We start from the raw sequence: 12,408 nt of genomic DNA, 5'->3' as shown, positions 1-12,408 counted from the left end.
CATGTGAATGTTGTCCTAGACAGCCCTATCTGATGGTGGGTTGGAACTGCTGAATTGCTTCTATTTTGGGGGGAAGGGGCGGGTTCTGCTGTCAAATGCAAAGCTGGCTATCAAACCCCATCTGTGGAAGTTAGCTGTTCTCCTAAAGCATGACAAGGTCAACAGAAAATGAAAAAGCAAGCTGAGGAGATGCTTTTAGTACTAAGAATAAAGCAAGGAAGCCATGTGTTGCTAGATTGAGTAGTGTTGTTTGAGATGCTCTTTGGAGAGCACTTTCTGGGTTGTTTACAGCATTTTGAAATTTAATTATTTTAAATTGCTATCTTAACCAGGACTCTGTCTCAGGCTTGACATGAGGTGACATAAGTTATTTGACATTTGGGTTTGCTTGTCAACTGTCACCATGTGACCACCAGGAAATGTCCTGCTGAACTGTAGAGATGTTTTCCATTGGGTAGCAGGAACAAAAAAAAAAAGCCCAATGAACAAAACCTTTTGAAACTGAGATAATTAGCAATATCAACATCTTAAATGTTGTGCTTCTGCAATTTGATTATGTGCATGCAAAGGCTTAAGAACTGATCATGGAGATTTACTTTCTCTGTGTTTGTGTAATCTTAACAGCAAATCCCAGATTGACAGAGGGAAATAAACCAGCTTAGAGTCTATGGAATCCTCAGAGCAATGCCAGTTTATGCTGGCCAAAGCATGAATCAAGATGCTTATCCTAGGGGAAGTATACGTGATGCTGTCTTCTGTGGCTGTGTGAAGAGAGCTATGGATCTCCACAGGGACACAAAGGAAAGTCTTGTAGCATCTGTGGTGTCTCAGTAGTTAGGTCCCTCCTTGCACAGGTGATGGGCACCTGTACCTCCTGCAGAGGCCCTCCCTGGAGAAAAAGTTGTTGAGGTCAATAGCCCCAGCCCAGGAAAGAGAGACCTTTATGTACTTACATTGAAATATGGATATAATTAGTGGGGAACCTTCTGGTGCTTCTTGGAAATGGTAAAGCTTTTTTCTGTGGTGGAAATAGAGGTGGAAGGGAGATGTTCTGTGCTGACATAGATGGAAATGTTCACTGGCTTGGTGGAGAAGCTGCTGAGCCTGGATCAGTGCCCTCAGCAGTCACAGGGCTGTGGGATCAAGTGTCCAGAGGAGTAAGCTGGCAGCCAGGGCACCCTGTAGGACCTCTTGATGGGAGGAAAGGAGCTTCCTCCTGCTCTCTGCCTGGCTCTAACAAGAAAGCTTCTGTAAGGAAAGGTGCTCTTGCAGGCATCTTGTTGGATGAGTGCAAGGGAAGCCAAGGAGCCCTTCTAGCAAAAAAAAGTCCTAGCAAGCCATGTGTTTGTTCTTTTGGCACCCCGTATAGACAGCAGGTGTGCAGAGCAGCTTGGTGCCCAGCCTTGCTGTCAGGAATGGCAGCAGCTGTGCAGTGTCACTGGCAACAGCACAAGAGGTCTTTGGTCATTCTTCTGACCTGTAGGTTCAGCATGTGTCTTGAACTTGCAGCATGTCTGACTTGTTCCACTTCTTTCTCCCTCTTAGCTCCCCAAACTCTTCAAGGCAATTGCAAGTCCTCCATGTAAAATGGGAGAAGCTGTTGTGTGTTCTTTAGAGTCTATGTCCACTTACTGACTGTGTTTGGAAGCTTAGTCTTGATAAATCAAAAAGCCTTCCTCAAATGTCTTGCTGTGTCGTTCAGTTCCAAACTCCTGCTGCTGCCTGCACGTCCGGTAGCTGCTGGTGGTGCTTGTTTCCTGTCTGTTGGGGGGCTGTGTTACCTTCCAGAGCAGTGAGCTTGGGATTGAACTCAGATGTTGGGCCCCTGCTCACTCTGCCTCACCTGAGTCATCAGTTTCTCCATGTTTCTCTCTGTGCCCTCCATTAAGCACAGATGAAATGCTCCCTGGCTTGGCTGGAGACGATTTCCACCTCTTCTGTGCTTGGTTTCCACTGAACTTGAAGAGGACCATGCAAGGGCTGGAAATGGTAATTAGTCAGCATTCCCTCTTTCTGGAGATGGGAATGGGCAGGCCTTCTAATTACAGGACCTTTGCAAAAGCTCAGAAATCTTACTCCAAGGAGCAGTGTGAGTGGGTGGCTCCTGTTCACCTTGCTCTTTGCAATATAAACTCTACTCATGGCTCAATTCCAAAGTGGCCACCACTTTTCCATTGAATTCTTTGCACTTCTACACTTTTATTGCCCAGCTCTAATACTTATTCTCTTCCTTTCTGCTAAGTGTTCTTGGGACTTGAGGTGAAAGTCAGGATGTGTCTTCAATTATGTGGGAGTCAGCCAGGCCTATGTATTTGCCTTGGGCTGTGTGGCTTGTCAAGCAAGTAGAGTGAGAGCTAGTGAAAAGGAGGGGTAGAGGAAATTATTCCATGTGGAAGGCCCTAAATAAGTCCATGTCCCTGGGAAAAGGCAGATTGTGTCCTTGAAGTGGTAGAGTCTGAGGCAGTAGAAAATCCTTTCCAAGGAGCACATAGGAGAGAGGCCTGAGAGGAGTGAGCCTGGGAGTGGAGAAATGTTGCTGGAGATTGTTGTAGCCCTGGCATTTTGTAGCTATGAAGGCCAGAAGAATGGAGGAGAGAGTTTTTGTCACTTGTGATAGAACAGCTGCTTGTGGCAGGCCTGATCCTGTCCCTGGGGCTGTGCTGATCTGCGGTGCAGCGTGTTACATCAGGTGTGGGAGCTGGTAGCTTTATTAGAACCCAGGGCTTTGTGCTGCCCTCTGGCACTGCCCCAGAACTGAGCTGGTCGTGCTTTCTGGTACAGATAAAGGCCAGATGACTTCTGCCTGACAAGACATTTGGAATCTGCAAGCTTAATGAAGTGCCTTCTGCCATTGTTTCTCAGGCTTTTAGCTGTGCTGTGCCTGGAGGATTTCTTCTGAGAATGAACCACTCTCTTCCTCTTCATACACTGAAGTTTGTTTGGATGGATATTGGTTTTGGGGGTCTTTTTTAGGCTTAGGATTTAAAGGATTAAATATCATTTTAGCATTGGAGGTTCTGGCAATCTCTGAGCTTGCCACTCCTGTGGATTATCTAGTTTAGCATCCTGAAATCCCTTTGCATACGTTAATTACAAGGGCCAGTCTTGCTGGCTGCATTGAATGCTGCTGATTCAGTGCTGGGCCTGGCAAAAAAAAAAAATCCAGTGTATTATGGAGGCAAAGTGTGGATTCAAGCTGCCATAGTTATGTCACGCATGGAAAAACTTTGAATCCTGTTTCAGAGTGGTCTGTCAGCACAGAGATTTACACTGATTTATCTATCCTAGTGTTCTTACATAGCAGGATTGGTAAAATAATCTTTAAGGGAAGCATTTAACTACTAACTATATTTTTGCACACAGAAGAGGTAATGTGTCAAATGTTCATCTGAACATCTTGCTGTTCTTGTTTGTGTGCTCAGCCCTGCAGGAGGGTTGAGCAGAGGCTTTTCCCCTGCTGGGGTCCGTGCAACCCTCTGTGAGCAGCTCCTGTCCTGCTCACACAGTAGTTTTCAGAACCTCAGTTGTGTTTTGGCTGGGGGTCCACTGCTGATGTCTCTGGGAGAAAGGTAGCATCAGTTTCTAGATTTTGCCATGGCTCCCAAGGTATGCATCCTAACCTTGTGATCTGCCTGATGCTGCTCCAAGAAAACAAGAATCATTCTAGAGCAAAATGCCAACACCCCTTGCCAGAGGACTGCTTTGGAAACTGAGCTTTTGATTCTCACTTCCTTGCTGGAGTCTGCTCTGCTTGTGCCAGGGCCAGTGGGAAGAGTTTGGGGTGTAAGGTGACATTTGACCGGCCTGTGAAGGGAGGGCAAAGCAGGCCCAGCAGGCAGTGCCCTCCCAGGGGCACAGGGAGGGGCTTGGCGTGGATTGGAGCGCTTGGGGAGCCCTGTGAGCATGAGAGCTGGGCATGATGTAGGCTGAGAGCCAGTGGAGGGTGTCAGGGCTGTTCCTCTCATCTGTGTTAGGGTTTTAGCAGTCACACAAGCGTACAGTGGAAAGGACAGGGAGGAAGATTGGCTGCTGTGTGACAGAGCCAGCCATGTCTCTGATATCATCTCTGAACATGAAACAATTGCCACCTGAAAGCACACAGGAAAGCTTTCTGCCAGGCTTAGGCTGATAGCTACCAAAAGCCACCACTTCTGCCTCTGTGCAGACCAGAGAAGAAAGGTAATTTCTCATTACACCATGGGTTTTGGTCTCTTTCTCCCCTCCACTAGCTTTCTCTGGATGAGTACTTGTTTTTGAAAAAATTGCTTCAAACTCAGTATTACTTGGTCCAAAGTGAGCAGCAAGGATCTGAGCTGCACTTTGTCTACTCTGTGAATCCCCTTCTCTTGTCATCCCATGCTGTCTGAATTGCACTAGAGCATTGACAGGGATTGACATGGATGAAGATGGAACATGGCTTTCAGTTCAGCTTGCCTGGGGTCCTGAGCAGCTTTTCCTTTTCATGCACTGTAATGTCATTTAATTTCTCTAATGCTATGAACAGAAATGCAGCATTGAGCCTCATACTGGGGCATTACAGTAAGGAAAGCTTAGACTAGTGGGTGTTGCTGTTGTGGTTGTGACAGAGGGATCCTGGCTGGCTGCCTGCTCTGAGCTGCCTCCTGCCCTTCCTATCAATTGTTTCACAGCAGCAGCTGCCCTGTTTTTGGGTTTGTGTTGCAAAAATAAGTGCTCCCGTCCTGACTGCAGAAACAAAGCTAGTCTCAGCTTGCACAACAGCAGTTCTGGTGAGGCTTTGGTGTGCCAACACTTCATCAAGTCCAGTGCAGAAATTTAGCTAGAGACCTCATCCAGCCTGTGAGTTCTTATGCCTGCTCTCCCTGTTTGCTTCTGTGCAAAGCAGAACGATGGGCCTTAAGGTGAGGTATGAGTGGTGCATCTGCACTTGGGCTTGCAGGAGGGTCCTACCCTGCAGGCACCAGCTGATGGATGGGCATGTGGCAGTCCCTGCTCTGCCTCGTGAGCTGCTCTGTGCAAGAGGTAAAAACCCTGGCAACTTAAAAGCAGATCCTCATCTTATGTTCCTCATATCTAGCATGTGGCAATAGCTCTGGTTCATCTATTAACTAGTATCTAGAGCACACTAACCATATCTTTTGGCTCAGATGGGAAAAATGTCTCCTTTTGCTTTGGCTTTATTTAAACAGGTAGCATAACTGACAGCTTTTTTTTTTTCCCCCCCAAGTTGAAATAGAAGGGCAAACATCTTGGGACAAATGCATTAAGAGAGAGGCTTCTGGTTCTGAAGCAGTTGCAAATGATCTGAATTTATGTGGCCCTCCTGCTGCACAGTGTGTCTTGGGCTAAACAGTTTGTGTCTGGTCTAAGCAATGCTGAGTGTGAAGAATCTGAACCAGAAGTGTTGTGGGCTGAGCCCTTCTTTTAGCATCTGCCTCTGGCTGCAGGAGCTGGCCTTACTTGAAAAGCTGTCTCTTTCTCTTGGTGTTTGCACTTGCCCTACCTGTAAGGTCAGAATAGGTGCTGCTGACTGTAGTCTAACAGGGATCCCTAGGAGTTGCTCCAGTAGGTGTCAGTGCCTCTCATTCCCAAGCAAAGGGGGAGAAATGCCATTATGTACCCCTGGTGGCCAGGCTTTCCAAGAACTCTCCTTTACAAAATTGTTTGTTTGTTGAACTCTGAGGTTAAATCCCTGCACAGAGCCCCTGATCTTGCCGCAGGGGAACAGCTGGTCAAGCAGTAGGACTGTCTGTAAACTGAGTGGGTGTGGTTGTGAGGGCAGTTGTGTTTACCTCCTAGGTATCACCAAAAATAAAAGTTTCCTTCTTGTATGTCTTATCTGGAGCCAAGTGAGCTAAACTGTTTCTTACCTGATAGCAAAAATAGTTGGAGAGGAGGATTGAGTGAAGACCTTAAATTAAATAAAAAATATGCATCAGAACAACAAAAATTAGGGAAGTCCCAGAGGAACAGCTTGTTCCGGTACATGGTGTTTCTCAATCAAACTGGCTTACAGGAAGATGTGCACAGATGAGAAAAGAGTTGGTGCTTTTGAAGACTTCACTGCTAGCTGCCATCCCTCAGCCTCCAATGTTTGAAAATGGGTATTTTTTATTTGTGTCAAATAGTGGCAGTTTACAACTTCTGGCCAGTGAGGGGTATTCTTTCCACAGCCAGTGCTTTTAGGTGTCTGTCCAGGATTTTAGATGGAAGTTAAAGAGCTGTCACCAGCAATGGGGTACACCTATCACCTGAACATGTCTAATAAGGGCAGGTTGTAAAGCATTGCTCTTTATTTCCTGCTGGCATGGATTTGTCTCTGGGGCCCCCTTTGACATCTCTTCAGCCTCCCTGATGGACCGTCAGAGAACATCTTGGGTCAGGTTCCCATTCAGGACAAGCTGGCCTTTGTTTAGCTTGGCTGAAATGTTGGCTGGTTTTTGCTCTCTTGGGACAATAAGTGGAAATCAGGTTGTTTCAGCATGAGTGTGGAAAGTGGAACAGAAGTCTACCCAAGGAGTGGGCTCTTTCACAAACTGAGGTCATTGCCCACAAGAATTGGTGTTGTCCTTGGGTCACTGGCACATTGCTGTGCACTGCTCCTTGGGATGAACAAACAGGCACCTCGTGATGATCTGAGCTACCTGTGAGGAAACATCCAATAATCTTCTCTGTTAAGTATTTTCTAGATGTCAGTTTGAAAAATTCTGTTCATAGCTTTGTAGGTTTCTTTTGGGCTGGTGACAGGAGTTTGTTGTAGTTAGGACTATATCATCTCCTGGGAGAGGCCAGGCAGGAAAGCATAGCTTACTCTTGGTACTTAGAAAAGAAGCAAGTGCAGGAGCTGTGCATGCTGAGCTGGAGCAGCTTAAGGATGTGCCCTGGAAGAACATGGAACAGCTCTCCTGAAACCTCTGCTCATTGTCAGAGACTGACTTTTAGCTCTTGCACGTATGTGGCACAGAACAGCTGAAATAACAAGAGACGGGCAACAGAGATCAATTAATGTTGGGGAAGATCATGCTAATAAATTCCTTCTAACTCATCCTATTGCTAAATTTACATCTGGACTGGGATCTACCAGTGGGATAATGACAATTCCAGCAGTGTTCAGCAACCAGCTGCATTGAAAGCCAAGTGTGAAGATTTTAGCTGGGGACTCTTGAAAAGGACATCTGTGCTGAGTATCACACAAACATCCCTGGAACAGAGATCTGAGCAGAACTGAAGGAGTTCTGGAATGAGGTCCCTGGTTATAGTACACAGGGCTGGCAGGACTCCTGTCCTGAAAATCTTACAGTCAAAATAGCTTGGTCATGTGATTCCAAACTGAACATAGGGCTGTCCAGGACCTGGGGGAATAGCAAAAGTACCTGTGCTTCCTTCTGCTACTTGGCTTCCTTTCAAAGCTGTTGGTGTGTTGGGCCAGTTGGAGCCTTAGCTGGGTAATGGGAATGAGGAGGGAGGAGTGTTACTGATGTGTAGGAAGGAGTCCATTTGTTGGTGTTGAAGGAGAAGCAGGTTTAGTGAGGATCTGCAGTTTCCTGCCTGCCCCACTAGTTCAGGCAAGTTATGGTGTCTGCAGTCTGGGGTGTGACCTCTCTGTGCTTCCTGCCAGCAGGGACAGAGTGCTGCCCCTACATCCACCAGCTCTCTGTGCGGTCCTTTGCGCTCCGTCCCTGTTGGAGAACTTTTCCTTTAGGCTTGTATCCTATTTACTGTTGCACTAGGCAGGGAGTGGGAATGTCCTTGCCACAGGTGATCTTTGTGCTGACACAGAGTTCTCCCAAAGAGACCTGCAGTGTCATGGGTGAGCTGCAGGGTTGAATATTCAGAATGCCCTTCCCCCTGTTTAGCTTGCTCTGCTCCTATTTTTGTCTGTGTCTTAGGCACTTTTTTCCATTTGAAATACTTCATGGGTCATCTGTGATTTTACTGGCTGGCAAATAGATACCAATATGGTCTAACATGTGGCTTAACAGGAGACCATCACGGTGCCCTTGGTGCCAAAGCCCTGCTGCTGCTGATGTGGGTCTGAAGAGACCCTTCTTCTCCACTTGTCACCCCTCCTGTCGAGCAGTGTTTAGGCTTGTGATGGTTCTCGTGCACTGCACAGGTTTGGAGTAGCCTTTCTATTTCACCCCAGAGCTCTTCTTAGCAGCAAAGGGTCTCCCCAGCTGCTCGGGTAACAACAGTCTTAGGTGATCCATCTTCAGCTCTGCTGTCCCAGAGGCAGAGTAACAGCAGGCTGCTCTGCTGGGGTGTTTGTTTACAGTTATAAATAGCGTGTGCTGCTTGAATGCTTTTCAGGTTAGAGTTTAGGGGCTGCCAGGCAGTACAGACTTAGTTACTGGCTTATTTTGGAGTTGAGCGTGACTGATAGAGATGAAAGTCAGTTGTTAAAGGGAGCAGTCTAACCCTATGTCAATAATGTGAGGCTGGATTGATACAGCTTAAAAATGAAGTGTGAGCTAGCAGCTGCCTTCAGGCTTTTCCCACGGGTGCCGCTGCCTTGCCCCTTGTAGCCATTGCAGATGACAAATCAACAGAGTGGGGAGCAGCTGGCCTGTCTTTTCTGGCAAGGGACATGTTAGGGTGTTTCAGGACACAACTGAATGATGCTCCTTTGCGTCATCACAGCTGAAATTCAGATAAGGGCAATAGCCCTGCAGTACTTGGGTTTATGTATAACAACACCCAGTGGGGCACTGCTGGGGGTGGGGTAAAGAGGAATGTGGGTTTTCTAATGAAAATGAAATATTCCACATATATTAATGCAACATTTTTGAGGAATATTGGCTTAGTAATATAGGGAAAGGTGTTGAATTAATCGGTTGGTGTGAGAAGAATGAAATGTTTTCACAGCAAACAGTGTTAACTGCTAGGGATTGCCTCTGCCCTGTGGTATGTACCTCAATAAGGAAATACAAATTTAATTCAGCTTTTTCACATGACTCTGTGTCCTGAATCACTAGATCCATAAAAAACAATGAGAATCTTTCCTAAGGGCTGCATCTGGCACTGGACTAGTCCTAGAAATATTCGAGAGCTGTTGGCTGACCCCTATAGGAGTTGTCTCTCTTGACTGCCTCTAATTCAGCTGCTCCCTCTGATGGACTGCAAACAGAATTTGAGCTGGTTTTCCTGGAATAGCACTTCTGGTAGTACAGGATTAAAATACTGTCACTGCTTTTCTCTCCTCCCAAATATATTTCCAAGAGGACTTGTCATCTGTCATGGATCTTGCTACATAAACCTGGCTTCTTTGGCTGACCCCTCAGCTGGCCTTATTTCCCGGAAAGCTGGTGATACTGCAGGTCATCCTGTGCCCATGCCTTCCCACAGAGCAATTCCACATCCAGCTTTGGTGCAAGTGATTCAGCAAGTCCAACAGAATCACAGATGTCTTTAAACAGAAGTGCCTCAAAGCTCCTGTGGGTATGCATGTATCCACACATGTATAAAAGGAACTCAAAACAAAAAAAATCCAGAAAGTATTCAAAGAATGAACTTGCTAATTAGTAGTAATCTCACTTTGCCCTCCTAGGTATGAAACACTGATAGAGCAGGCAGCTGCAACTCAGGGCTCCCCTCAAATGCTGTTTCCTGCCATAGTCAGAACTTTGCTCTCCTGTTTTTGTTAAAAAAAACCAAAAGCCCTTCCAGCTCACATTTTTTGTTCAGTCATAAGCTCCATTTAGTTTCAGTTGTTTTCAGTATTGCTGTCACATCTTTCTGCACACTGAGATGCCAAGCCTGAAAGCATCGTTCCCTAAGCAAGCACCATCTCCTGGATAATCCACACTTTCCCCAGTACAGCTTTTGCACACAGGAGTCTCCCCTCAGCTGCATGCTCAACACTCACACCCCACAATGGGGGTTTCAACCAAGCCAACAGTTCCCTGCAAGGCACTCAGTGCAGAGGATTTTCCTTTATGGGGTCGTGTGAGTAAGGTGCTGGGCTGGGATTCCTTCAGTTTTTGCTTGATTGCAGTTTCTTTTGGTGTTTTTCCTCCCCTTGACAGACATGAAGATGTCTTAGGGAGCGTTTTGAGTGCTAATGTCTCAGTGATTATAAAGTGTATTTCTGTGGGGCTGACTTCTTCCATGTTAGGAAGGATGTTGAACCATGTGGCTACTATCTGAAACAGCCTGGGCTCAATGGCTTACTGCTAATTGAGTAAATAAGATCAGAATTAGACTGCTAAACATTGCTCTAGGACAGAAGACTGGGATTACAGGGCTAAAAATTGCTTCAGAGGGGGAACTTTGGCTTTTCTGCTAAGTTGCTACCTCACAATGCCTAAAATCCTGACCTCAGAATCTCTGGTCATGTTCAAGGGTCCAGTTCTCTGTGTGCTTGAGCTACTGGTGTTGGTGGGTTTCCTAAGCCCAGAATCACGTTCCCAGGCTGCATTGATGGAAAACATGTTGCTGGCACACGTGTATTGCAAAAGATTGGGATGTGTCAACATAGCATTGAGGGTGGTTGCTCTTATCTCCATTGTATTTATTAACCTGGGTCTAACTTGAGTTCTTTCATTTTGCTGCCTTGTTTTTGCAATTGAGAAACTGAGTGGGAGAGCAAAATGAGGGGACTTCCAGATGGTTTAAACTGGTAGTCTTTCATCCTTTTCCATTAAATGACCTTCAGTTTGATTGGAGAGGAATCTTCATTTGTAAAAGCATGCTTCTTTTCTCCTGGTTTCCTCTAATTCTCTCCCTCATATTGTTCTCGCTTGTATGTTCCTGACACTCCTTGGAATGCAGTGATTAGCTAGTACTTAGAGGAACTATTGTATCTCATCATGGCTGGATGTGTGTGGAGGCAGCAGTCAGTCAGTGGAAAATGCTGAATGCTGTAGTTTTGTATTTTTGCTTCCTTCTATCCCTTTTTTCTTATTGGAGAGCTCTGATGTGCTTGCCAGATGGGACTCTGAATGACTGAGATAATGGGCTTAGCAGATACCTTCCCTTTTGTGCAGCTGGGATGTCTCCCCTTCTCAAACCCAGCTGGGTCACTGTGTGAAAGGGTAAAGCAAGCATTCCTTCACAAGTCCTGCTTGCTATCAGAGCCTAGTTTAGTGCTGTGGAATTGGATATGGAAGAGATGGGACACCAGAGGCTCTGCAGGAGGAACTAAGTCTCATTCCTTAGTGGAGCATTAGTCCCTCTTGCTCACTTGAGATGTGGCTGACACTCACAGCAGTTGGGATCACTCAGCTGGAAAGCACCAGCTTTCCTGTTCTGGCACTTCTGCTTACTGGCTGATGATTCGTTTACCTGCCAGGAAAAAAAGGCTTACTAGAAAAGTTTTATTGGAATATATTTTGAAGTGGATTTATCCATAAGCTCAAAACTGTTGAAGTATCAGCCTTGTTTTCTTTCTCAGTCTGTTTTCACCAGCCTGCATTGGCCAGTGCAACAGGATCTAAAAAACAGTGTGAGGCCTTAATCAGATGCACATGATCTTCCTTGGCTTCGTAAAACATAAGTAAGAGGAGGGTGGTTCTTTGTGATGGGGGTGTGTGAGGCCCAAGACAGCAGACTTCCATGACTTCTCTGACATCCCCTGTAATAACCTCTTGGTTTGAGCTGTGTATTAACCAATGGGGAGAAACCTCTGGGGAAGGCTGGGAATGAGGCTTTCCTGTGCCTAGTTTTGTAAAGAAGACTGGTTTTGGTAGCATTTCACGGTGCATTTGTCTCGTTGCAGGTGAGGCCGGTGCCAGCATTATTCGGGCGTCAAAAGAAGCCCGGAAGAGGTTCTTGGGCCCACTCCACCCCTCTTTCAACATAGTGAAAACCATTCGGATGTCCGTGTCCAAGATGGTGCCAGACAATGGGCATGAGGTTGCAGCAGGACGCTTGGGTATTTCCCTGACACGGGTCTCTGATGGGGAAAACGTGATCCTGTCAGACTTCAATTCCAAGGAGGAACTGATCCAGGTGAATGCACTCTTACTGCAGAGGGTTGGGCAGGAGCTCCATGCAGTTTTGTTTTGCCTTGGTCTCCAAATGTCCTTAGTACTGGAGTATAATTGTCAGCACATGCCAGCATGGTGTTCTGAGAACAGTAATAGTTTCAGTAGGCTTTGATCTGATTCTTAGATTCTGGATTTCTTTCTCCCTCAGGCCTGTATCTGCAGCGCCTTTATCCCTGTCTACTGTGGGCTGATACCTCCAACCTTGCGTGGAGTGGTAAGTAAGATTCTAAGATGTTCCTTCATTAAATTACATACTAATGAGTAGGTTTTGACAATGTTATTGCCTACTGGCAGCATTTATCTGAAGAGACACAAGAAATTCCCAAATAAACAACTTCCAGCAGTGGATAGGCCTTTTTCCACTGTTGCATGCAGTTGACTATAAGTGTCCTGAAGATCAGTGGATTTAACATATAGTAACATACAGTCTGGGGAAGGGCTG

General features: G+C 46.2%; 1 protein-coding gene across 1 annotated transcript in view; it reads left to right on the top strand.

Annotated features, from left to right (window-relative positions):
* The window catches only part of PNPLA2 (patatin like phospholipase domain containing 2), a 28,901-nt gene that overhangs the window by 3,702 nt on the left and 12,791 nt on the right, over nt 1-12,408 (top strand). The window contains exons 2-3 of the mRNA XM_036383960.2: nt 11,696-11,928; nt 12,115-12,180. Coding sequence (XP_036239853.1) covers nt 11,696-11,928; nt 12,115-12,180 — 299 coding nt within the window. The remainder of the gene's footprint in view (nt 1-11,695; nt 11,929-12,114; nt 12,181-12,408) is intronic.

Source organism: Molothrus ater, chromosome 6 (genome assembly GCF_012460135.2).
Source record: "Molothrus ater isolate BHLD 08-10-18 breed brown headed cowbird chromosome 6, BPBGC_Mater_1.1, whole genome shotgun sequence".
In the NCBI taxonomy this organism is placed as follows: Eukaryota; Metazoa; Chordata; class Aves; order Passeriformes; family Icteridae; genus Molothrus; species Molothrus ater.
Note: the sequence above shows the minus strand (reverse complement) of the source record. Positions and strands in the feature narration are given on the sequence as shown.